We start from the raw sequence: 27,347 nt of genomic DNA, 5'->3' as shown, positions 1-27,347 counted from the left end.
CAGACATTATTGCTTTATGTATGTATGTGACTGTGTGACCCATGTGATTCTACAATATGTATACTCAGAAAAATGAGAAATTATATCCCATCTATGTATGATATATCAAAGTATATAAATGCATTCTACTGTCATGGATAACTAATTTAAACAAATAAAATTTTTTAAGAAGACCCAGGTAGAGCCAATGGTGCAAGTCCCCAAAGGGGACTTCAAGAAGCTTGGAGCATAAGTGAGTGACTGTTTCTCTTGCTTTTTTTCAAATCAAACCTATTGAATACCAATATATATGTTCATTACAGGTATTCCCCATGCTTTGTAAATTAGCCTTCTGGAAGTACACTCACAGACACCTGCAGAGATCGTCCACACCAATTCTCTGGGTACCTCAATCTATACAAATGGACAACTGACATTAACCACTTCAACAAATGAAGGAAATAAAATTCATCTTTAGGAATATCTACCCTCCCATGTTAACCACCATACTATCCACAACCTAAGTTTCCAAAGAGTAACTCAGGAAGAAGAACCTATTGTATATTACAGATAATAGCGAAAGAGAGATTTATCATTGTGTTTACAAACAAATGTATCAACATACATATATAACCTTTTCAGTTTTTCTACCATTATTTAGAGACAAGGTCTTTTAAGGTGCAGTGGGTGTCACCAAGATGCGAGGTTGGCTCCAAGATAGTGATTCTCCTCCCTCAGCCTATCGAGTCCCTAGCATTACAAAAGAAATGTGTCTCCACACCTCACTTATTACTCAACTATAAACTAAGAATGAGGTATATGGCAGTGTTGCCAAAATGTAAAGGCTAGCCTTAGTAGTTTGGTAACATTCTATCTTAAAACTGAAAAAGAAAATGATGGTGGATCTCTCTAACTCGTAAGGCAACCCTGGGTCGAAACCCCAGAAACAAAAGAATATTCTCCAATAACACAGACAAGCTGGAGGACTTTAGGCTAAGTGAGATGATTCAGATGCAGAAATACTTTGTATACTCTATGTTCAGAGCCTGGAAAAAAATAGAATGGATGTGTAGAAAAAGTTGGGTTGTTATCAGGGAGCATCATCTATAAAATCGCATCATAAACTGAAAATTCCAAAATACAGCAGGATTGTGTTCTTAGTGCAGAATTTGATAATTATGAGAGAAGATGGGTTTTATCATCACATAGCAATTGCACATATTATGGGATTCTGTCTGGTGTTTATATATATGCAGATACATGTATTCATAATATCCAAACATCCTATTCTGCCTTTGATGACCCCCACACACTCCTCAGCCATACTAATCACTATTGTACTTGCACATGATATCATATTAGTTAACATATGAGATGTGACACTATTGTGTATTTCTTCACTTAGCATGACATCATCCAATTCCATCTATTTTGCTGACCAGTAGAGGAGTTTGTATTGATGGCTGAGTAATACACCATGGTGAATATATAATGTACTTTCTGGTGGATATGTTCAATTGCTTACCTACATCACTGGCTTTTCTCTATGTATGTATTGTTAAACATTCTGTTATTCAACTTGAATTTATGTAACAAAAGAAAGCAAAAACTACAAAAGAATGGAGAAACTGGGAATGGGGGCACAGACTTGCAATTCCAATGGCTTGGGAGGCTGAGGCAGGAAACTCACGAGTTCAAAGACAGACTCAGCAAATTAATAGGGACCTATACAACTCAGTGAGACCCTGTTTCTAAAAAAAATTAAACATGACTGGGGCAGTGGCTTTGTGGTTTAGTGATACTGGGACCTATCCCTAGTATACCCCCCGCCACAAAAAAAAATAAAAAAACTAGAAAACTGTGTCCTAACCTGATTTTTTTTGAAAAGAAGCCAAGGCATAAGAAAAGTCATATTTTTTAAGTTTGTTAATATAAAGTTAATAAGCTATCTCTGAATCTTTCACAAAGTACAATATTTTGAGAGCATTCAGTAGGTTATATTACATGAAAAACTGCTCTAGTGTAAAAAATGAAATAAAACCTTAGCCAGGTGTGGTGGTGCATGACTGTAATCCCAGTGTCTCTAGAGGCTGATACGAAGCCAGCCTCAAAAACTTAGGAAAGGACTAAGCAAGTCAGTGAAACCCTGTCTTTAACTAAATCACAGAAAAAGATCAGGAATGTTACTGAGAGGTTGAGTGCCCCTGGGCTCAATCCACAGCATTAAAAACAAAAACAAAGATAAAGAAATAAGACATTAAGGCTGCTGAACATTTATATTTTCAGTGTTTTAAATATTTGACCCAATACTCCCAATTTCACTTCATCCATCAATTTGTAATTGAAATCTCTAGTTATTTGTGAGAGACGGGAGACAAAGATGTTCCTAAACTCTGCCATTTTTTTTTGCTAGTTTCTGCCATAAGCTAGGCAAAGATCTGCCCATTGAGATCCCTAGGGTACTGTGGCTCAGTCATTTCTCTTCAAGCAAGGATGCACCTTGAGGAGTGGATGTTGACTTGACTGCTAAAGTGGGGAAGAGGTAAAAGGGAAGTAATGTGTGTGGGCATGTGGGTGGGGTGTGATAATGATGACTTCTGACCAAGTCCTACCCATGATCATCTTTTTAAAATGTGCCCCGTAAATGGTTTGGTTTCTTATATATTGTCTGGGATCCTGATCCTACAGTTAAATGTGAGGGACCATATTCTCTATACCCAGTTACCTTAGCATTGTTTTTCTCAGTTTGATGCCTCACAATTTGAAATACCTAGTGCCTCTTCTTCAGAGCCTTGATCTCATGTCTCTTTTGCTTATATTTTTAAGATCTGGGAAATCCTCAAATACTAAGTTGCAGGTAAATCCACAGTTGATGTTCCTCTTCCAAGGATAAGGATAGACATTTTCTCTCTTTGTGGCCTCTACCTTCTACACACAAAATGGGGACATTATACACGTTTGCAAACCTATATATTATCCTGAGCCAATCTGTAATATGAAAGTCAAGAATTTAATCCCTGGGGCTTGGGTCAGGGTTAGAGCACCTGCCTAGCACATGTGAGGCACTGGGTTCAATCCTCAGCACCACATAAAAATAAATATATAAAATAAAGGTACTCTGTCCACTACATCTAAAGAAAACAAAAAAGGTGAATCCCTAAAGGGTAGTTATGGCACATGCATGTAACTTCAGCTGCCCTGGAAGTCGAGCCTTGAGGGTCACAACTTTGAGTCTAGCCTCACTAACTTGGCAAGACCATATCTCAAAGAAAAATAAAAATGGTATGATGATAGAGCTCACTGGTAAACCATACCTAAGTCCTGTTCTCAGGATCACAGGAGGAAGTTTTTAATTCCTATCTTTTTTCTATGAATTAAGGTCACCACAAAAAAAGAAGGTGGCTTAGGGATAATTGTATATTTTCTAAAAACAAGCCATGTTAAATGTTCAAGTGTTCACATTTCTTAAAAAATTCCCAAGTATTTTGGTTTTGATATTATGGTCAGTAGAACTGTCTTTATTTTTATGTTTGCTACTTATTTTCTTATGCAAATAAATAACTGATGATATTAAATTTTATTACTGTACTGATCTCATCTGTTGCTTCTAATAGTAATTAGTGAACTTCTACATTAAAAATATCCACTTAAAATTCACTTCTACCTCATACCTCATATTGGAAAACCACAAAAGTTAGACAGCAAGAAACAGAAGTAAGTTGCAATAACCCTTTGACAAAGGCAAAGATACTGGTGAGAATCTCAGAAAAACTCTATACCCTAAAAGTCAGAAACCAAGTGAACAAGATGATAATCTCCCACACACACAAGATTTTATTCTTTTATTCCTGAATAAAATTCCATTGTGTATAAATAATGCATATTTTTTATTCATTCATCCACTGAAGGGTCTCTAGGTTGGCTCCACAGGATATCTGGGTAAAGTGGTGGTTCCACTCTCAGATTTCCAAGGAATCTTCATACTGTTTTCCATATTGGCTGCACCAATTTCCAGTTCCACCACCAGTGTATGAGTGTACCATTTTTCCCACATCCTTGCCAACACTTGTTGTTGTTTGTCTTCATAACAGCTGCCATAATAAAATTTTTATTATACTAAAATTCACCAAGACACACACACACACACACACACACACACACACACACACACACACACACACACACTCGGGTTTTTTTTTGGTGTCTCTGGACGAGACCATGTGGAGTAGAAATCTAAAAACACGATGTCCTCCTACTGCCAGTTAAGAGTAGGAATTGGTCCATGGGCAGAATTCTGGAGTCACCCACAGCATCTACCATAAACCTGAGGATCAAAGGGGTGTGAGGCCTAGAGATGTCAGAGAAGACTCACTGTTTTCCTCCCCCTTTCTTTATAGTGATTTCTGGGCCAATAAACTTGGCTCTACTTTGATTACATTTTATGTATTATCTAAAATCCACTCTTGCAAGAACACAAGAGCCAAGAAACACAACATAACCTCCATATCCCTGGGATCACAACCAGCTACAGTGTCAGATCTTTTATTGCTTTATTTATTTACTCACTTAATTTGATCTATTTATTAATACAGGTGGGCACCAGCAACAGCTCTAGGTCCTGTTGGAAGGTAACAGTCACACACCTATAAACAGTATTCTAAGGGGAGACTGTGGAAACAGGAATTCTGATTCTTCATTGTTAATGAAGACTCACCCAGTGTCAGAACTTTGAATATTTTATTTTGAGGCAGGGTCTTGCTAAGAGGCCAACTGTGGCCTCAGATTTTAGATCCTCCTGAAGCAGCCTTCCAAATCTTTGGCCTTAATGACATGTGGTACCAAACCTTGTCCTTTGCTTATTAAAAAAATGTGCATGGCTGCTAGTTACCTCCCTCCAGTGATATATGTGATATCAGACACCAAACAATAAAAACCCCACACAATTACAAAGCTCAAGTCTGATTTTGCTGTGTGAGGTTGTGTAATGAGAAGGGATTTCAGGGAGAGAGAGGAACATCAGCTCAGAAAAAGTAGGTTCCTTGGTTTTGAAAAAAGAAAGCAACTTCATCATTGTCAGGCACGTGAACACACCTAATTAGAAAACAGATGCACATTCAGAAAAGAACGTGAGGGGCCATGGATTCAGTGAGGTAAGTAGTGTGCTTGCCCTGCATGCACAAGGTCCCAGGTTCAATCCCCAGCACCACAAGAAGTAAGAAAAAAAAATGTGAGAAATCTCTAAACGGAGAGACAGCAAATACGTGGTCTGAGGTGTTGCTATTTGGATAGCGACATTTAAGTGGGGCTGGACTAGAGATGGGGCCAGAGCAGAGTTCTGTAATTTCTCACCCATTTTTCTAACCTTGCTCATATCATGCTAGCATATGGGGGTCCAGGAAGCTGGTATAGAAGAAATGCTGCATTGCAGGGAGTTGCTTTTCTTTTTTATTTTAAATCTGATCTTTATTTTTTTAATAGTTTTTATTTGGACAATATACCTTTATTTTACATATTTCTATTTAATGTGGTGCTGAGGATTGAACCCAGTGACTCACATGAGCTAGGCAGTATCTGTGTCACTGAGCCACAACCCAAGTCCCTTGTTTTTAATTTCAATTTTTTGTGGGCATTCTTTCATTCTGGTGATTTATGACTTCTTTTCCTTTGAGGTTCAGAGTAACTTTCTTCTTGGTATCCCAGCATTTCTGCCCCAAACAGACATGTTCCACAGTTCTTTATGGACCTCAAGTGTTGCTAGAGGAATAATTAAATGATCATTTAGTTGTCAAAGCAAATAGGGCAGTGTTTTCAGGAGAGAAGTTTTAAGAAAATGCTCATTATTAGATTTCTATTTTTACTTATGTATTTAGCCATGGACTCATATGGATTTGCAGTGATCCACAAACCAGCAGATTTCAGAAACTTTTTACGTTGACAACTCTTTTAAAATGGTTTTATTCGGATTGAGGCACATTTGACTGAGGATAAACATTAAGATGATTTTAAAGTGCTCATGAATTTTTTTTGCTAGAATATTGCAGAGGGTTTTGCCAGTGTTCTCACCACTTTGTTTATCTCATTGGTGTTGAAAAACCTCCCAGATGCAAGGAATGCACCCCAGAGGCAATCTCCTGCAGCTGGCCACCCACAGACCCCCACACCCACTGATCCAATTCTCCGTTCCCCATTAATTGGGTGTCAGGTGCTGTTGAATTGTTAATTATTGGGTAAACCCCAGGGTTTTGCCCCCAAGGAGCCCAAGGTCTAGCTTGTTGGTATTGGAACCACTGGGTTGGTTATTCACTTTTCCTTGCCTCTCAAGACAAATCTGAGCTTTATACAGGGAATTATATCTAGTGGCACTGGTAGCTTAGGAAAATCTCTCATTTGGGTTAAGAAAACTAACAGCAAGAATAATTTCCCTCATGGAGGAAGGAGAGTTTCTGGCCCAAAAGTGTTCCCAGCTCTTTCCCTCTTCTCACCCACATAATCTTCTCCTCATCCTGGGCAAGACAACTGTGTACTGCTCATCTCTGTAATTCTGGGCATGTGCCTTGACCTTCTCAGTTTTTCTTCAAAAGAAATGTTCCCAATTCACAAATGCAGCAAAACTGGTTCCCCAAAGACCTAGTCTGTTGTTACTGAGAAACAAAAGTAAAAAATACTGAAAATGGGGGCTGGGACTGGGGCTCATCCATAGAGTGCTCACCTAGAACGTTCAAGGTACTGGGTTCCATTCTCAGCACCACAGAAAAATAAATGGATAGATTAAAGGTATTGGGTCCAACTCAAAATAGAAAATATATTTTAAAAAATAAATACTGAAAAGGCAATGTATCTAGCAATTAGGGAAATGCAAGTTAAAACTGCACTGAGATTATCTTTCACTCAAGTCAAAATGGCATTTATCCAGAATACAGTAACAATCATGCTCACCCACATGAATGGGGTCCTAAGGAGAATAAGGTATATTTTATGCTTGGATAATTTTACCAAAATGGACTCTCTGGTCATGTATAACTAAGAACAGCCAACAAAATAGAAAAACATAAAACATACTAAACAGGACCTTAGGACAAAATTGATAGCATCACACTTGGATGAGGAAATGTCTTTAGGTACATTACAGAATTTTCTAAATCGCTCCCCCAAAGATGTTGAAGTGTGAAGGGAAGGTGGAGGTTCAGGGTGCTGCATGGAGAACAAAGGACCCCCTCCCCGCCGCTTTTATCTGCAGGAGCTGGGGTCCCAGAGGGCAGGTAACCTTCAGGCCTCCATGATTAATTATGGCAGAGAGGAGCAGGGCGAATTCGAATCAATGGAGTTATTTACCAAATTAAGAAAACTTGGAATTGGCTTCCTTTGATTCCCAATCAAAAACAAATTGTATTCATTAATAGACAGACCCTGGAGCCCCCCTTAATGGTAAGTCTTCTCTGTATTATGTGACTTTTTGCACAATTGAATTGAGGGGACAAGTCCAGAGCTGTCTTTGGAAACACATTGGCTTTGTTTGCATCAAGACAAGCAGGGAGGGTCTGTCTTTTTTCTTTTCTTTTCTTTTTTTTCTTTTTTTTTTCTTTTTGTCAAGTGCAGAGTATTCAGCCTATATAAAGATGCACACCTTGGCAGGGGGTCTCTGGTTTTTGGAGAAAGCAGGATTCCATTGCCTGGGACCAGGGCACTGGTGGAAACCAGGGAGAGCACCCAGGATGGCCCTGATCTGCGCAAGGATGTTATCCTGTGGCCACCCCAGGTATTTCTCTCAAAAAGAAAGAAAGAAAAAAAAAGTGTAACACGCCTGTCATTGCAGCGTCTAGGGAGGCTGAGGCAGGAGGATGGTGAATTGAAAGCCAGCTTCAGCAAAAACAAGGTGCTAAAAAACTCAATGAAACCTCTGAATTCAACCCTCAATGGCCAGAGGGAAAGAGAGCCCGGTGCAGCTGGGGTTTACCCAGGTCTGCGCTCTGGGGGTCTCTTTTGTGCTGATCTCCTTACTCTGCCTCCAGCTCAATGTGGGCTCCAGATACAGATTAAACTTAGCTGGAGGAACATCAGCTCTCACACTGCCAACCCGGTGGGAACCTACTCCAAGGGGCCTGCCAGCCCCCCCACACCCCCCATCCCCCCACCCGTGAGCCTCCACCAGTGATGGTCGTGATGCAATGGACAGTTTCTACTGGGCGAAAGGCCAGTTCTGCTTGGAGAATTTTGCACAGATGAACAGAGGACAAGTCAGCATCCCGAAGACGCTCTGGGTGGTCTTATTATAGGAGGAGGCCCACGTGGTGAAACTGTCAAAAAATGACTTCAATTTCCTAACATCAAAACCCAACAGAACTTAGAATTCTGGTCACCCTAACCCTAACCCAATACCCAGACCTCAAAAGGAAAAGAAAAAAAAGCTGCACTCAAACCCTGCCATTCTGGCCTCTTTCTTGCCACTGTCACTCAAAAAGAAGGTTGCTGGGCTTAGGCTAGGGAGAGTGGAGACTGACTGACGCCCTGTCCAATCAGAAGCCCCCATGCTGAGCACTGTCCAATCCTGAGCGCAGCCAGTGAACAGGGGGCGGGCCTCCACGCTCGGGATGGGATTTATTTCTCCCAGGTCTGTGCAGTTGGCCTCCAGGCTTTGCTGGGTGCCCGGAATCCTGGTTGGCCCTGCCATGCAGGGGCTGAAGCTCCCCAGGGCAGGCTTGTCTGCTGGGCACCAGGAAATGGTGAGTTTGCAGTGGCACCTGGTGCCTGGATAGGGAGACTTGGGAGAGAGGCGGGGCAGGGAGGCCATCAGGTGGGACCCACAGTGGCAGGAACATGAGTTGGCCGACCCCGACTCCGGGGGCTTTCCGTGTCCACAGGCCTGAGTCCATTGGGGACAGCGCCCCTCAGTCCCTTTGGCCAGCCAGGTGGAGAGTGTGACAGTGGCAGGGACCCCCTCCAGCCTCCCCATCCCCTGGGGCAGCCTCAGCCCCTGCTCCAGACCTAAGTGGCAGGTGAGCTTGGCTGCCCAGCGTCTTCCTGGGCTCTGGTGATTGACAGGTGGAACCAGAGAATAATCAACTGCAAGCCAGGGGATGGCGCACACCTGTCATCCCAGTGGCTGCGGGTAGGGGGGCTGATGCAGAAGGATTGCGAGGTCAAGGCCAGCCTAGACAAGTGGGTGAGGCACTTAGAGACTCAGGGAGACCCTGCCTCTAAATAAAATTTAAAATAGGGATTGGGATGGGGCTCAGTGGTTGAGGGCCTCTGAGTTCAATACCCAGTACCAAAAAAAAAAAAAAAAAAATCCAATCTCCAAACACCCTTTTCTATGGTGAACACGGACCTTGCTTATTCCTGAGGTAGTTTTGTGGAGTTTGTTTTTTTGTTTTGTAGTTAACAGAAGGGTGCCTTACCACTAAGCCATGTCCCTGGTAGTTTTTAGTTTTTATTCTGACTGCAGGTCTAGCTAAGTTGCTGACATTGGCCTTGTTAGGGTTTGATTGATAATGACTTTTCCGTTGTAATTAAGTATAGGATTTTCACATCCACATGGGTTTATGGGTGGACTTTATTGACGTCGTGATTCCTAGATTATAATTGTAACAGTACAGTTCCACAATGTACATGTTAGGTAATAACTCTTTTTCTCTTATATTTCAAAAGTTTCTTGGTTAAGTTTACATATATTTAACTTTGTGGATGAATTTTAGGACTGGATGCTTCCATTAAGAGTAAAGCATGCTGCATTGTTTATTAGTGCATCAGAGTTACACATAATACCACCTGCATATGGCACCCTTGTAAAACTTACCCATGCTATTTTATACTATTTTTAAGCTGAATGTACCATGACTATTAATGTATTATCCTGGTCCTATGAACTAATTTCAGCAAGTCCCTGCAGCGGGGGTCTATCATGTGTCTTTATTAGCAAAACAGTTTCTACAAATAGTTAAGAAGCACTTAAACTCTTTCAGTTTATTAGAATTATTTTGTTTCCTATCATCATTGATACTATTTAATTTTGTCTCTGATAGGATTTTATTTTACATTTCTTGGGTTTCTAACGATGTTGAATTCTTTTTATTCTCATTATTAAACACATGGGTATCTCCTGTACAAATTGGCAGCTCAAGTCATCCCCCTGAATTTCTTCTGTGGTGGATTTCAGAGTGTTGGGACCGTGAGAATCACCAGTTCGTGGGCCCTTTTCCTTCCAAAGTGGGCTGGGATCTCCAGGGGTCTCAGAATTTTCTCACCCCTGAGGTTTTCATTCTGTTTTGGGGGCATGGGAAGCATAGTGGATTGAATGCAGAGGTCCTTTCCCACAGAGCTACATCCCTCGTACTTTCTATCATTTATCTCCTTACAGATGGTGAGATGCTGAGTCTTACCTTGAACTTATACCTCAGCTTCCTGACTGGCTGGGATTACAGGTGTGGCCCTCCTGCCTGGAGCCCCCTGAATGTTCTAAATGTAAGGGAAGAAAAATGTCAGATCTAGAACCCCGTCTCCCAGACGAAACCTGTACACTTGTATCAATGAATTCCTCAAATTCCAGTCCCCTGTCCCCACTGTAATAAAATAAGAAGCAAAGGTTTTGTTTTCTGTTTATGAGCATTTTACATGAGAGAAAAGTACACCAAAAACCACTTGACATTTGAAAAAATGTGTGAGTTTATGTGTGTGTGTGTGTATGTGTATTCTCCCTTCGTCTCCTAGGCTAGACCCTGGTCAGAATGTCTATGGGCTGAGGTTCCCCCCTGTGGACTTCATGTCCTAGGGGTCTCATGCCCTCTGAGATTTTTCTGGTCCTGTTTTGGCTCTGCCTGACATGAGCATCCCACAGCTGGCTCATCTGAGGTCTCTTGAGCATCTGGTAAATATCAGCCACCTGTTGACCTATGAGCAGGTGTATTTTGGGGAAGTAGTTTCTCAGGGAAGTAGGTGACTGCCCTGCAGCTGGGAGGAATCTCTTTAGCCAGAAGCCACTTCAGAAGTTCCCTTGTCCTGGCTCCTGTGAATCCTGGAACAGCGATGGGCATGCAGCCATTTATTAACACACGGGTTCAAGTTCCTCTGGGAATGCATCTAGAGTTGTTGTTCTGTTAGCTTTTAAAAAACTCCATGCTGTTTTCAAAAATGGCTGCACTGAGCTTATATTCTCGCCCTATGTGAGCAGGTCTATTTCTCCATATCCATGTCATTGGAGGACTGGTTCCTTTGACTGTTTGATAGGATCCTTTCCCACAGCTGCACTCAGACTGAGAAGCTGTCCTACTTGGCTGGGGGCTGAATTTCTGATGCAATTGGTTGGAACCCAGGCTGCCTGTGCTCACTGCAAGAAGGTGGTGTGAGCCTATTCTAGAAAGAAACAGAGCTATGCTTTTGACAGCTTTTGCTTCACTCCTGGGAGGGGGGATCATAGTCCAGGGAAGTGCCTGAACACTAATGTGGAGCCACTTTTTTCTGAGATATGCACATGCACAGTTGCCACTTTTCCCAGAGCGTGGTGGGTTAGGATGGAGTCCATGGAATGGAAAAAATGTTGAGACCCTGAGTGCCTGGAGTTCCATCTTCCAGATAGAACTGGTTAGACCTGGAGTTATTACTGAGGTAGGGGGGAGAGGGCTCAGGCAGGGCTGCTGGGTGGACTGCATTTGTCCTGTCTACCCTTAGCGACTGGCTAGAGAGGAGCTCAACTGTTAGCAACCACAGTTTACAAATCATGCTGCAAATACCTTCTAGGGATAAACTGGGACCCTTGATCTCACTCCCCTTCTGCAATTGTCCCATGGATAAAGCTCATAACCCTCCACAGCCATTGAAAATATCCCCCTTTCTCTCATCCTGATACTTGTGTATATCCAGCTCTTTCTTCTATGAGCACCAGACAAATTGTGTTTCCAGCTAAAAGTCATTTCGTGTCCCGTGTGCTCCATTTGTGATGCCAAACAGTTTTCCTCTACTCTGGATGACACTGGATGGGGGTATTCTGTCCCAATTATGTGGCAAATTGCTCAAGGCAGGACTAATGCCCACGTGTCCCCCAACATTGCCTGCCCTTTGGATGGCAGAGATTTTCTGAGTGGTCCAATGCATAGGTCTCTCAGTCCATTTTTACTTTATTTAAAAGGGACTCAGAACAGAAGTAGGTGTTTATTGGGTGTATTCATGTGTGGAGAGAATCCAGGAGCCTCCTATTCTGGTGTAATTTTGAAACATAATCCTTCTCTATGTGCTTCTTTGGGATGCTGGAGTATAATTCAGTACCACGCATGTCCTTCACCCAAGCACTACCAGTGCTCTGCGCCTCCATTTCACACACCTCCCTTCACGTTCGGTTGCCTTGTTCATTCACATCAAATTCTCTGCTGGAGTTGGTGGCATTTATCTAGGCCTTTTCAATGCACTTAATAATAAAAATGACATTTACATACATATGGAATCATCTATGAAATTTCTGCATTGTGATTTTTTTTGGTCCTCAAATTACTGCAATATGATAATTTTATAACATGCATTAGTGCCTGGTAATGATAGCTCCTGCTTTTGCTCTTAGAGTTCAGAATTCTTGGCTAATTTCATATGGATTAAACATTCCAGGAGAATTTTCAAACTGTTTGCTTTGGTCCCTTCTTCAATGGAAAGGAAACCATGGTGAAATTTTGATTGGCTGTTATCATAGATGAACCTGAGGGAAGCCGTCCTCTTTATAATGAGGAGTCCTATCATCTATACCCAGGATGTGTAATTCAGTCTTTTGCTTATCTGAATTTGTATTTTTTTTCAAATTCTGCAGATGTACTATTTAAGTATGCTTATATGTAAAATGTGACATTTATGTGACAGCTATATAAAACTGACATGGTGTTCATAGTATTGGTCAAACTGTATGCAATGTGGCAAACAAAATGTGGCTGATTAACAGAAATGGTTATTTTCCATAGTTTATTATTTATCTATTACCAAATGGACATCCTCTGTCACCAGGCTCTGGAGGAGCGTGCTGTGTCCCCATATGAACAGGTGCTGTAGTGTCCACATCTGTTTCTGTGGACCTTCATGATAACCCCACATGTTCTTCAACACTGTCTCAGTTTGTGTGTACAGTGTGACTTTATGGTATTGTTCCTCCTTTCTAAAGACGTTGATTGCTTTGTGATGAAGGAACATTTAGAAATCTGTTCACGGCTCTTGCCTGCGTTTCTCTCACAGTCTCTGTTCTCCTTTCTTAGAAGAGTTGGGTTAAAGGTGAGGCAATTTGTTTTTTTCATCTGTCACTTCTCCTTGTTCTCTTTAATGATGTCATTTGAGGAATATAATTTTTGTTTTCATATATACAATTTATAAATTTAAAAATATTTTTTCTGTAACATTGAAAAAGACTTTTTTTCGTTCTTTTTGTCCTTTTGTGAAATTGGGGATTTGAACCAGGGTGTCCTATTACTGAACACTATCCTCAGTCCTTTTAAAATTTTCATTTAAAATTTTTAATTTTTTCTTAATTTTTAAAAATAACTACTGCCTATTTATTTTTAAATTTAGGCAGGGTTTCACTCGGTTGCTAGGGTAAGCTTCACAATTGTGATCCCCCTGCCACAGGCTTCAGACCACTGGATATATCAAGTATGTAGCACCAAATGCATCCTATCTCAGTTAGTTAGTTAGTTTGTTTGTTTGTTTTCTTTTTTTCTAGATGTTTTCTCGATCATGATTTTTTTATGGTTTTTATTTTTAAATACACGACAACAGTGGAATGCATTATAATCCTTATTTAACATAGAGCACAATTTTTCATATTTCTGTATATAATGTATGTTCACATCAATTTATGCCATTATACATGTACTTTTTTGCATTACAACTCTTAATACACATATATATCACAATTTTTCATCTCTCTTTCTATATAACGTATATTGACACCCAATTCAAGTCTTCATACATGAACTTTGTATAAAGATGTCCATCACATTCCATCATCCTTGCTAATCCCCTGTGCCCTCCCTTTCCCCTCAGCCCTATTTAGAATTCATCTATTCCTCCCATGCTCCCCCTCCCTAACCCACTATGAGTCAACCTCCTTATATTAGAGAAAATATTCGGCATTTTTTTGGGGGGGGGGATTGGCTGACTTCACCTAGATTTATCTTCTCCAACTCCATCCATTTACATGCAAGTGCCATGATTTTGTTCTTTTTTAATCATGAGTAATATTCCATTGTGTATATAAGCCACATTTTCTTTATCCAGTATAGTGCTTTTGGTCGTATGGTCATTTTGATAATATTAATCTGCCTATTCAAGATCAAGTTAAATCTTTCCATCTTCTAAGGTCTTTGATTACTCTTTACTATTTCATAGTTTTCATTGTATAGATCCTTTACCTCTTGTTGATTCCCAAGAATCCTTTTTAATTGAGGATATTGTGAATGGGGTAGTTAACTCATTTAACTCTCAGAGGATTTTTCACTGATATACAGAAAAGCCTTTGATTTACAGGTGTTAATTTTATATCCTGCTACTTTGCTGAATTCTAGTTCTAGAAGTTTTCTAGTGGAGTTTTTGAGTCTTCTAGGGACAGAATCATATCATCAGCAAATAGTGCTAGGTTAGGTTCATCTTTTCCTATACTTATTCTTTAATTTCTTTCATCTTTCTAATTTCTCTGGCCAGTGTTTCAAGAACGATATTGAATAGAAGGGGTGAGAGAGAGAATCCCTGTCTTGTTTCTGATGTTAGAAGGAATGGCTTCAGTTTTTCTCCATTTAGAATGATGTTGGCCTGAGGCATGGCATAAATAGCCTTTAAAATGTTGAGATAAGTTCTTGTTATCTCTAGTTTTTCTAGTGTTTTGAACATGAAGGGGTGCTATATTGTGTCAAATGCTTTTTCTGCATTTGTTGAGATGATCATAAGGTTTTTATCTTTAAATCTACTGATGTGATGAATTACATTTATTGATATCTGTATGTTGAACCAACCTTGCATCCCTGGGATAAATCCCACTTCATCATGATGAACCATCTTTTTTGATATGTTTGTATTTGATTTGCCAGAATTTTATTCAGAATTTTTGCTTCTGCTTTTTAGAGGTATTGGTCTGAAGTACACTTTCTTGTCTGTGTTTGTCTGATTTTAGAATGAAGGAGATATTGGCCGTATAGAGTGATTTTGGAAGTGCTCCCTCTTTTTATATTTCATAGAATAATTTGAGGAGTGTTGGTGTTAGTTCTTCTTTGAAGGTCTTGTATCCATTGAGTCTTGGGCTTTATTATTTTTTTTTTTGGTTGGTAGGCTTTTGATGGTGTGTTTTATTTCATTGCTTGAAAATGATCTGTTTAACTTATTCAGTTTGGGTAAGTCACATGATTCTAGACATTTGTTGATGACTTCAACATGTTGTGTTTTATTGCCATACAAATTTTCAAAATAATTTCTAATTATCTTCTGTATTTCTCTAATGTTCATGGTGATATTTCCTTTTTCATCATGGATTTTAGTAATTGGAGTATTTCTCTCCTTCTCTACAGTAGCATGGATAAGGTTTTATCAAATGTATTTGTTTTTCAAAGAGCCAACTTTTCATTTTTAAATTTTAAAAAGAAATTAAAAATATATGGCAGCACAATATATTACAATTCTTATTACTCATATACAGCACAATTTTTCATATCTCTGTATATAAAGTAGGTTGACATCAATTCATGTGTTCATACGTGTACTTTGGATAAGGATGTCTATTATATTCCACCATTATTGCTAATCCCTTTCCCCTCCCTATTCCTCCCACCACTCTGCCCAAACTAAAATTTATTTATTCCTCCCATGCTCCCCTTCCCTACCCCACTATGAGTCAGCCTCCTTATATCAGAGAAAACATTCAGCATTTGTTATTTTGGGTTTGGCTAACTTAGCATTATCTTCCCCAATGTCATCCATTTACCTACAAATGCCATGATTTTATTTTCTCTTATTGCTGAGTAATATTCCATTGTGTACAACTGCCATGTTTTCTTTATCCATTAATCCACTGAAGGACATCTATGTTGGCTCCAAAGTTTAATTTTGTGAATTGTGCTGCTAAAAACATTGTGATTGTGTCCCTTTAGTATGCTGTTTTTAAGTCCTTTAGGTATAGACCAGGGAGTGGGATAGCTGGGTCAAATGGTGGTACCATTACCAGTCACTTTGTCAATTTTTATTGGCTTCTTTGGTTCCAATTTCATTGATCTCACCTCTGATTTTAATTATCTTCTGTCCTTCACTGTTTTTGGTGTTGATTAATTGTTTTTCTAATGGCTTTGAAATATAATTTTAGGTCATTTGTTTGACTTTCTCTTTTTTTAAGGAATGAACTCCATGCAATAAACTTTCCTCTTAGTAATGCCTTCATAGTGTCCCAGAGATTTTTATATTTTGTATCTGCATCCTCATTCACTTCTAAAAATTTTAAAATCTCTTCTTTTATGTTTTCTGCAACCCATTGTTAATTCACTAGCATATTATTTAGTCTCCAGGTGTTGGATTAACTTCTATTTTTATTATTGATTTCTAATGTCATTCCATTATGATCTGATAGAATGCAGGGTAGTATCTTTACTTTACTGTATTGCTTAGAGTTCCTTTTTTGCATGACATATGGTCTATTTTAGAAAAGGATCCATTTTCTGCTGAGCAAAAAGTCTCTTCACCTGTTGAAGGATGATATATTCTATGTATGTCAGTTAAATCTAAGTTGTTGATTGTAGTATTGAGTTCTATAGTTTCTGTCTGGATATTGTTTGGAAGACCAATCCAGTGGTAAAAGAGGTGTGTTAAAGTCACCCAGAATTATTGTCTTCTGGTCTACTTTGCCCTTAAACTTAAGAAGCATCTGTTTGAACATAGATGCTCCATTGTTTTGGGGGTGTGTATATTTATAATTGTTCTGTCTTGTTGGTGTACGGTTCCTTTAAGCAGAATGTAGTGTCATTCTTTATCCCTTTTGATTAACTTTCACTTTAAGTCCACATTATCTGATATAAGAATGGAAACCCCTACTTGCCTCCACAGTCCATGTGAGTGGTATGTGTTTTAATATTTATTTTTTTTTGTATATGGATACAATACCTTTATTTTTTAGTTCTATGTGGTGCTGACGATCAAATACAGGGCCTCACATGTGCTAGGCGAGTGTTCTACCACTGAGCCCCAGTCCCAGCCCAAGCCTGAGTGATATATTTTTTTTTCCAACCTGTCACCTTTATTCTATAAGTGTCTTTTTCTATGAGCTGAGTCTCTTAGAGGCAGCATATTTTTGGTCTTTTTTTTTTATCCAATCTGCTTGTCTTTTGATTGCTGAGTTGGAACTAAACTTTCAGGGTTATTATTGAGACAAGATTTGTATTCCCAGTTTTTTTTTGTTTATTTTTGATATTTAACTAAGTCAGTTTGTCTTTGACAGTTTTTACTTTAGAGTGATACTACCCTTTTTTGATTTTTTTATTGTTGTTCATTTCCTCCTCATGGAATATTTTGCCAAGGATTTTCTGAAGTACAGGTTTCTCATTGTAAATTTTTTAAATTTTGTGTGTGATGGAAGGTTTTTATTTTCTCATAAAATAACATCTGAATCAAAATCTATTTGCTAATCAAAATTTAATTTTGCTGGGTATGCTTCTTGATTGGCATCCATTTCTTTCAGAGCTTGGTTTATATTGTTGCAGGATCTTGTAGATTTCAGCATCTCAGTTCAGAAATCAGAGATTCTGATTGGTTTTCCCCATATGTAATTTGATTCCTTTCTCTTGTGGCTTTTGAAATGCTCTGCTTCTCCTGTATCCTAGGTGTTTTCATTATGATGTGCGTTGTTGTAGACCTGTAGTGATCTTGTTCATTTGGTGTCCTATACAATCCTTACATTTGATTACCCAATTCACTCTACATGTTTGGAAATTTTTCTGCTTTATTTCATTGAATAGATTGTCCATTACTGTAGTTTAGACCTCTATGCCTTCATCTATCGCAATAGTTGTTAAATTTGGTCTTTTCATATTATCTCACAATTCTTGAATCTTCTGCTTATGGTTTTTTACCATCTTCACTGGGGTCAACTTTATTTTTTGAAGATTATATATTTTGCCTTCAATGTCAGTGGTTCTGTCTTCCAAGTGATCTATTCTGTTAGAGATGCTTCTTATTGAGTTCTTAATTTGGTTTACTGTTTCCTTCATTTCAAGGATCTCTGTTTTATTTTTCAAAATCTCTATGTCCATTTTGAAGGAATATTTTGTTTTCTGTATTTGCTTATGTAACTATTTATCAAAATGATCCTTTGCTGCCTGTATTTGCTCTCATATCATCCTTTAATTCACAGAAAATTATGTACCTTCTCCCATTTATCCTGGTATTCTGACCATGGATTCTAATAATGTAGCATCTTTGTTTGGGGTACATTCTTTCTTGGTTTCTCATGTTGTTCATACATCTTCCCTTCCAGCTCTGTTTTTAAGATATATAGCCATGTAGGCTTATCGTTTACCCAATGGGATTCAATACCCTTCTTTTTTAAAAATTTATTTTTAAAATACACGACAACAGTGAAATGCATTACAATTCTTATTACACACATAGAGCTCAATTTTTCATATCTCTGTACAGAAATTATATTCATGATAATTTATTCCATTATATATGTACTCGTTTCTTTCTTCAATACAAATCTTAATACCCATATATATCACATTTTTTCATATCTCTGGTTCTATATAAGGTATGTTGGCACCAATTTGGGTCTTCATACATGTACTTTGGATAATGGTGTCATCACATTCCACAATCACTTCTAATCCCCTGCCTCTTCCCCTCCCCTCCAACCCCTCTAACCTATGTAGAATTCATCTGTTCCTCCTAAGCTCCCCCTCCCTACCCCACTATAGTCAGCCTCCTTATATCAGAGAAACCATTCAACATTTATTTTTTGGGTTTGCCTCACCTCACTTCTCCAATACCATTCATTTACTTGCAATTGCCATGATTTTATTATTGCTGAGTAAAATTGCATCGTGTATATATGCCCCATATTTTTATCCATTCATCCACTGAAGGGCATCTGGGTTGGCTCCACAGTTTGCTATTCTGCATTGTGCTGCTATAAACATTGACATGGCTGTGACCCTGTAGTACGCTGTTTTCAAGTCCTTTGAGAATAGTCCGAGAAGAGGAAAAGCTGGGTAAAATGGTGTTTTCATTCCCAGATTTCCAAGTAATCTCTATACAGTTTTCCATGTTGTTTGCACCAATTTGCAGTCCCACCAGCAGTGTATGAGTGTGCCTTTTCCCCCACATCCTTGCCAACCCTTGTTGTTTGTCTTTATGATAGCTGCCATTCTGACTGGAGTGAGATGATATCTTAGAGTGGTTTTGATTTGCATTTCTCTACTTGCAAGAAATCATGAACATTTTTTTAAATATTTGTTGATTGATTCTACATCCTTTTCTGAGAAGTGTCTGTTCAGGTCCTTGGCCAATTTGTTGGTTGGATTATTGGGGTTTTTTGGTGTTTAGCCTTTTGAGTTCTTTATATACTAGATATTAGTTCTCTATCTGGTGTGTGAGGGATAAGAATCTACTCCCAGGATGTAGGCTCTCTGTTCACCTCAGATTTTTTTCTGAGAAGAAACTTTTTAATTTGAATCCATCATATTAGTTGATTCTTGGTTTCAATTCTTGTGCTATAGGCATTTAATTAAGGAATTTAAGGCGGCATAGCCCCATGTGATGAAGATTATGGCCTTTTTTTCATCTATTAGATGCAGAGTCTCTGGTTTAAATTGTAGGTCCTTGATCCTCTTTTAGTTGAGTTTTGTGCATTGTGAGAGATAGGGTTTTAATTTAAGTTTTTTGAAAATGGATTTCGAGTTTTCGCAGAACCATTTGTTGAAGAGGCTATCTTTTCTCCAATGCATGTTCTTGGCACCTTTGTCTAATATAAGATAATTGTAATTTTGTGAGTTAGTCTATGTGTCCTCTATTCTGTACCATTGGTCTACTGGCCTGTTTTAGTGCCAATACCATGCTGTTTTTGTTACTATTGCTCTGTAGTATAGTTTAAGGTCTGGTATAATCATACCACCTGATTTGCTATTCCTGCTTATAATTGCTTTAGTTATTCTGGGCTTCTTATTTTTCCATATGAATTTCATGATTGCTTTTTCTATTTCTATGAGAAATGTGATTGGGATTTTGTTCATAATTGCATTCAATCAGTATAGTGCTTTTGGTTGTATGGTTGTTTTGATAATATTTATTCTGCCTATGCAAGAGTAAGGTAGATCTTTCCATCTTTGAAGGTCTTTTTTGTTTTCTTTCTTTAGGGTTCTGTAGGTTTCCTTGTATAGATCTTTCACCTCTTTCTTAAGTTGATTCCCAAGTATCTTATGTTTTCTTTTTTTGAAGTTACTGTAAATGGGGTAGGTTTTCTTATTTCCTTCTTGAGACTTTGTCACTGATATACAGAAATGCCTTTTTTAAATGTGTGTTAATTTTATATCCTGCTGCTTTGCTGAATTCATTTTTAGTTCTAGACGTTTCAGGTGGTGCTTTTGGGGTCTTCTTGGTATAGAATCGTATTGTCCGCAAATAGTGCTAATTTAATTTTTTTTCATCTAGTTATTCCTTTAACTTCTTTCATCTGTCTAATTGCTCTGGCCAGTGTTTCAAGAAATATGTTGAATAGAAATGGTAAGGGAGAGCACCCCTGTCTTGTTCCAGTTTTTAGAGGGAATTACTTTAGTTTTTCTCCCTTTAGAATGATGTTGGCCTTAGGCTTAATGTAGAGAGCCAGTATGATGTTGAGGTATTTTCCTGTTATCTCAAGTTTTTCTAATTTTTTGAACATGAAAGGGTGCTGTATTTTGTCAAATGGCTTTTCTGTGTCTCTTGAGATGATCATATGGTTCTTATTTTTAAGTTATTGATGTGATGAATTACCTTTATTGATTTGTATATATTGAACCAACCCTATATTCCTGGACAAACCCCACTTGATCTTCATGCATGCCCTTTTTAATTAGTTTTTGTGTTTCATTTGGCAGAATTTTAGTCAGAATTTTTGCATCTATGTTGATTTGAGATATTGGCCTGAAGTTTTCTTTTTTTCATTTGTCCCTGCCTGGTTTGGGGATCAGGGTGAATTGGCCTCATTGAATGAGTTTGGAAGTGCTGCTTCTTTCTGTATTTTCTGAAAGAAATTGAAGAATATTTGTATTTTGAATTTCTTCTTTAAAGGTCTTGTTTAACTCGGCATTTGGGCCATCTGGGCCCGGGATTTCCTTGGTTGATAAGCTTCTGATGGCTCTTGTGTTTCATCATTTAATATTGGTCTGTTTAAATTGTGTATGTCTTTTTGGTTCAGTCTGGTCATTTCAAATGACTTAAGAAATTTGTTGATGCCTTCAATGTCTTCTATTTTATTGGGGTATACATTTTCAAGATAATTTCTAAATATCCTCTTTATTTCTGAGGTGTCTGTTGAGATACTGCCTTTTTCATTATGTATGCTGGTAATTTGAATTTTCTCTCTCCTTTTCATTAGCATAGCTAGGGGTCTGTCAGAGAACCAACTTTTTGTCAGGGTTAATTGTTTCTTTTAATTCAACTTCAGTTCTAATTTTAATTATTCCTTGCCTTCTACTGCTTGTGCTGTTGATTTTTTCTTCTAGGGCTTTGAGATGAAGTATGAGATTAGTGATTGCCTTTTTTTTTCTTTTAAAAAATGAACTCAATGCAACAAAATTTCCTCCTAGTACTGCTTTCATAGTGTCCAAGAGATTTTGATATGTTGTGTCTATGTTCTTGTTTACCTCTAAGAAATTTTTAATCTCCTCCTTGAAGTCTTCTGTGACCCATTGTTCATTCTATTGTACCAAATTTATTCATTCGTTGAACTGCTTATAGATCTTAAAATATTTCAAGTTTGTCTTATCACGAGGTGGAAGTGTCACTTTACCTGTCTCCAAACATTAATATTTTATGAATATTTTACACATTGGGAATGTTTCATGGATGATACTTGAAACTAATTGTGTTGGGGATCTCAATCTATCTCATGGATAGAAAGCAGAGAGAATAGGAACAAGACTGTTTTCAAAAGCGATTTTACCAGTCTTTTTTTCTCGCTTGTACACAATCACCTTATGAGAATATCTTGAGAAGTCTGATTTGCATCTGGAATGTCCACCATATTTCACATTCACTGATGACACAAAAGTTAGAAGTTGGGCTTTTATTCAGTGCTTGGGTTATGGTATATATCCTTCACATCACTCTGATATGGAATATAGATACTGTATTTGGACTCATGTATTTTCCTCTGAATTAGATAATGGAAAGTATCTTATTACATAATTAAAGTCACTCTCCTACATGACAGTCAGTTCTACAAACTTTTAATTCAATTTAAAAACTGAATAGTGGTTTGAACCATGTTCTGTTTATCTAACAATTTTTATTTCAGGAGCCATTGACATTCAGGGATGTCGCTATTGATTTCTCTGAGGAGGAATGGGAATACCTGGATCCTGCCCAGCAGAATTTGTATAGAGAAGTGATGTTGGAGAACTACAGCAACCTTGTCTTTGTGGGTGAGCATAACTTTCCTTCAAAATTACTAATTATCATTATTTAATTTTCTTCCCTTGAAGTGTATCTTTTGGGAACTTCTCCACAAGTATGTGTTGCAGATTTATGCTTTCAATAAAGAATAAGGGGTAGTTCTTTGTGCTGACAAGAAAATGTTAATGATGTTCATTAATGTTTTCTTTTGGTGGCAAGATATATATTTTTCACTTGAAATATGGTTGACTTAGAGGAATGCAGTGATGTCAAATCCTGTCACTCACATATAGCTCAGTACACTAAGAAATAATGTTTCTTATTTTTATTTATTGCAGCAATGACTTCTCATCATCCTCGAGAAAATTTACCAGAGCAGGGAATAAAAGAGAGAGAAATAAGTTATGGAAAGTGTGACTTTGAATATTTACAACCAAGAAAACAATGGGAAAATATAGGTGAGAGTAAAGTTCAAAAATTGTATTATAATAGACAAAGTCAGTCAGTAGTTCCTATTTATGATAAAAATTTTTGTGGTCAAAAATCACCAGAGACAACTAATATTTGAAACAAAAATTCAATGTATTTCAATTATTTTGAGGAGTTTTATATGTCTTTAAGAATAAATCCACAGCCATTTTAGAACTGAAAGGCAATGTGGAAAATTTGAAATCTAGCCCATGCATCAGTTATTAACTTGGCCAATCATAAAAGTAGCACTGATTTAAAATTCCAGTCAAACATTTGCACAGAAAAGATATTTCTAAAAGTGATCCTTTTGGGAGTTTCTTTATAAAATGTCCATTTTTCTGAAACAAAAGATTAATTTCTCTTTGTGCCCAAATGGACAATATTAAGAATTGTATAAAAGTTTCTATTTCCCTACTACTGCTCAATGACAATCCTGATACAGATTTCTGGAAAGTGCACTATATAGATAATGCTATAAGTAACACAATAAGCCATGTCTCTACCCTGAGTAATGACCAGTATATTTAAATTGGTGATAAAAATTATGAATATAGAGAAATCCTAGTCCTTTTCTAAAGGAAATTTACCAAGAAGAAAAATGTAGGAAAATCTTACTTTAGTGATCAAAAACTAGTATTCACTAAAATATTCATAGCCAAGACAAAACCTGCAAGTGTAAGATATGTGAAATGGCTCTTAACCACAGTGCAGAGCTTGCTTAATACAAGAAAATTTATAGAGAAAAAGATCCCTATAAGTATAGAAGATATTGAGCAAGCAAATGATTTGATTTATTTTTAAAATACAGCAGATACTATGACAGTGATAAATTCTACAAATTTAAAGAATGTGAAAAAACTTTTAGTGAAAACTTACAAACTTGTTAAGTATCATAGGATTTATACTGAAGGAGAGACCTGTAAATGTAAAAAGTGTGGGAAAGCCTTAAAAAGTTTTTCAACCCTTACTCAACACCAAAAAATTTATTCTGCAGAGAAGGCCTACCAATGTGAAGAATGCAATGCACTCAAGAACGTTACTCAACATCACAGTGTTCATACAGGAGATATGCCATACAAATGCAAAGAATGTGACAAAAATTCTAATAAAATCTCTAATCTTATTTGTCACCAGTGGACAAACCCTGGAATGATGCCCTACATATGTAAACAATTTTGTAAATGTTTCAGTCAAAAACCAAGCCTTAAAAACTACCAGAGAATTCATACTGGAGAGAAGCCCTACAAATGTAAAGTGTGTGGTATGAGTTTTAATAGAAACTCAAATCTTGATCACCACAATAGGATTCATACTGGAGAGAAGCCTTACACATGTAAAGTGTGTGGCAAGAGTTTTAATCACACATCATCACTTACTCAGCAACAGCAAATTCACACTGGAGAGAATCCCTATAGCTGTGAAAAATGTTGCAAAGCTTTTAATAGCATCTCACAGCGTAATTGGCACAAAAGTATTCATACTGGAGAGAAGCCTTACAAATGTAAAGTGTGTGGCAAAAATTTTAATAAAAACTCACAACTCTATTACCACATCAGGATTCATGATGGAGAGAAGCCCTACAAATGTACAGTGTGTGGCAAGAATTTCAGTCAAAAATCATCACTTACTCAGCACCAGCGAAACCACACTGGAGAGAAGCCTTACAAATGTAAAGAATGTGGCAAAAGTTTTAATCAAAAAACAGTACTTATTCGGCACCTGAGAATCCACACTGGAGAGAAGCCCTACAAATGTACAGTTTGTGGCAAAAGTTTCAGTCAAAAATCATCACTTACTCAGCACCAGCGAATCCACACTGGAGAGAGGCCCTACAGCTGTAAAGAATGTGGCAAAGCTTTTAATACCATATCACAGCTTAATTGTCACTTTAGGATTCATACTGGAGAGAAGCCCTACAAATGTAAAGTGTGTGGCAAAAGTTTTAATACAAACTCAAATCTCTATTACCACATCAGGATTCATAATGGAGAGAAGCCCTACAAATGTACAGTGTGTGGCAAGAGTTTCAGTCGAAAATCATCACTTATTCAGCACCAGCAAAACCACACTGGAGAGAAGCCTTACAAATGTAAAGAATGTGGCAAAAGTTTTAATCAAAAAATAGTACTTATTCGGCACCTGAGAATCCACACTGGAGAGAAGCCCTACAAATGTACAGTGTGTGGCAAAAGTTTCAGTCAAAAATCATCAGTTACTCAGCACCAACGAATTCACACTGGAGAGAAGCCCTACAGATGTAAAGAATGTGGCAAAGCTTTTAATACCATCTCACAGCTTAATTGTCACTTTAGGATTCATACTGGAGAGAAGCCCTACAAATGTAGAGAATGTGGCAAAGATTTTATTCAACAATCATCACTTACTCGACACCAGATAACCCACACTAGAGAGAAGTCCTATAAATGTGAAGAGTGGCAAAGCTTTTAATATTGAAGATCACATCTTACTAAACATTATAGATTTTATACTGGAGAGAAGTTTTACAATGAAAACATTGCATCAGTGTTTCACAGTAGTTCAACACTATTTCACACCAGAGATATGATAGCACAGAAATCATATAAATGTAAAATAGATGACAGAGTCTCCAATAGTTGTTCACACCCTACTCAGCACCTCACAATTCATACGAGTGAGAGAATGTACAGAAAATTTTTTGCAAAGCTTTTGGCCATTGATCCATCATTTTTGAAACACTGGAGGATTTATAGGATATAAAAACCCAAAGAATGTGTCCAAGACTGTATTTAAATTTCTGACATTTTTAAATTACTAACCTCATATCTGTAGCAAATGTGGAGTAGCATCTGTCCAAAGTGTGTACCTTAGATAACAGCAAAATATTTACAAAAACACCTTGACAAATATAAAGATGATAGTAAGTTTCATATCTATAGCCCATCCCTTGAAGTATTTGGGACCTAGGAGAGAAAAAATCATTTAAATGTAGAAAATGGGTAATTGCTTTTGACATTTGCTGAAATTTTTTTTAACATATTGAGCTGATATTGTAGAAATAAGAAAATACAAGTATAGAATTGTGCATCCCTAAAAAGATATAATTTTAGTATAAATCAACAATTACTAAAGAGTCTCATTCTTCACAACTGAAGAAATAATACTCAGAGTTGATTATTTCAGAAGTCTCTTAAGATTTATATGAAATTTAAAATTTAAAATTTTCAGAGCCCCTTAAAGTTAGGGACACTTAATCAGTAAACTACATCCTCAGATTTTTTTCTATTTTATTTAGAGATAGGGTTTGCTAAGTTGAATAGGTCCTCACTAAGTTATGGAGCCTGACTTTGAACTTGAAAAGTTTCTCAAATCCCTAGGGTCAAAACATGGTCCACCATGCAAGTGTTACAGAGCGTTTTTACTTATATTTCATTACAGATGTAATTTGTTTCTAAATAAAGTTTGAATTTCTTAATGTTAAACTTGTTATGCATTTAATGATGTTATTAGGTCACACATCTCCTACTATTCACTTTGCTAATGGATCGATGCAATAGTAAAACATTCAATTGGGTAAATAATGCTATAACATCACCATTAATTATTTAATATGTTTAATCAAGTATTATTTGGATAATATTATTTATATAAATTATATACTCTCTCGTTTGTAATTATGGGAAAATTAAGACAGTTATAGGAAGGACCTAGGGATACTAAAATAATGCCCAGATATCTCTACTTTGAATTATGAGTTTAACATTTCATCTTATAGAGTAGCAGTACTCCCTAAGGGATCTACAACTCCGGAGAGTTTTACAAGCTTCCAATCAAGGAGAAAAGAAAGACCCAAGAGACTAGGAGCCAACGTGTATATTCAGGCAATAAAGTAGGGTTGCTGAAGGGGGAAATAGTCTTAATGTTTCCTGGGGAATCCACATAATCAATAGGCCCATCGTGACTCTTGGACTGAAGAAATTATGCAGTTCCTAAATAATACTATGACTTTTATCACTGAGGTGACTATACTCGCCTCTAGTATAAGAAAAACATCACGATTTGGGACCACTTCTTTAGTTTTGCATACCCAGTAAAAAAGTGTAACTAGAAACATGTAAAATGATGACTGTAAAAAGAAAAAGACATACTATAGGAGCATTTATGCCGCCATATTTTTTTATTTCATTATATATTTTCATTTTGTAGACCCTTTGGTTCTACTTAATAATTTACAATATAATGTTTGTTATACTTATTGGATTATACGATAGATAGCATGTGTCATGGTCTCCCAGAACCCTCTGCAACCCAGTAATTATAAGATACTATAAACTAAT

The 27,347-nt window shown here is 37.4% G+C and overlaps 1 protein-coding gene across 1 annotated transcript; it reads left to right on the top strand.

The window, feature by feature from the left end:
- The first annotated feature begins 5,115 nt into the window (after positions 1 to 5,115).
- LOC144371229 (uncharacterized) lies at positions 5,116 to 25,479 on the top strand. Its single transcript, XM_078033647.1, has 5 exons — positions 5,116 to 5,129; positions 7,576 to 7,735; positions 15,107 to 15,125; positions 24,026 to 24,124; positions 24,209 to 25,479. Exons 1-5 carry the CDS (start codon positions 5,116 to 5,118, stop codon positions 25,477 to 25,479), a joined length of 1,563 nt encoding a protein of 520 aa, XP_077889773.1.
- Positions 25,480 to 27,347: the final 1,868 nt, after the last annotated feature.

This window comes from Ictidomys tridecemlineatus, chromosome 16 (genome assembly GCF_052094955.1).
Source record: "Ictidomys tridecemlineatus isolate mIctTri1 chromosome 16, mIctTri1.hap1, whole genome shotgun sequence".
NCBI classification, from domain to species: domain Eukaryota; kingdom Metazoa; phylum Chordata; class Mammalia; order Rodentia; family Sciuridae; genus Ictidomys; species Ictidomys tridecemlineatus.
This window is presented reverse-complemented; position numbering and strand designations above follow the sequence as displayed.

Excerpts from the sequence above, each read along its gene's own strand:
- LOC144371229 (XM_078033647.1), top strand. Across the intron at positions 24,125-24,208 it reads ATACAAATGCAAAGAATGTG|GTAAATGTTTCAGTCAAAAA; the intron begins ACAAAAATTCTA and ends GTAAACAATTTT.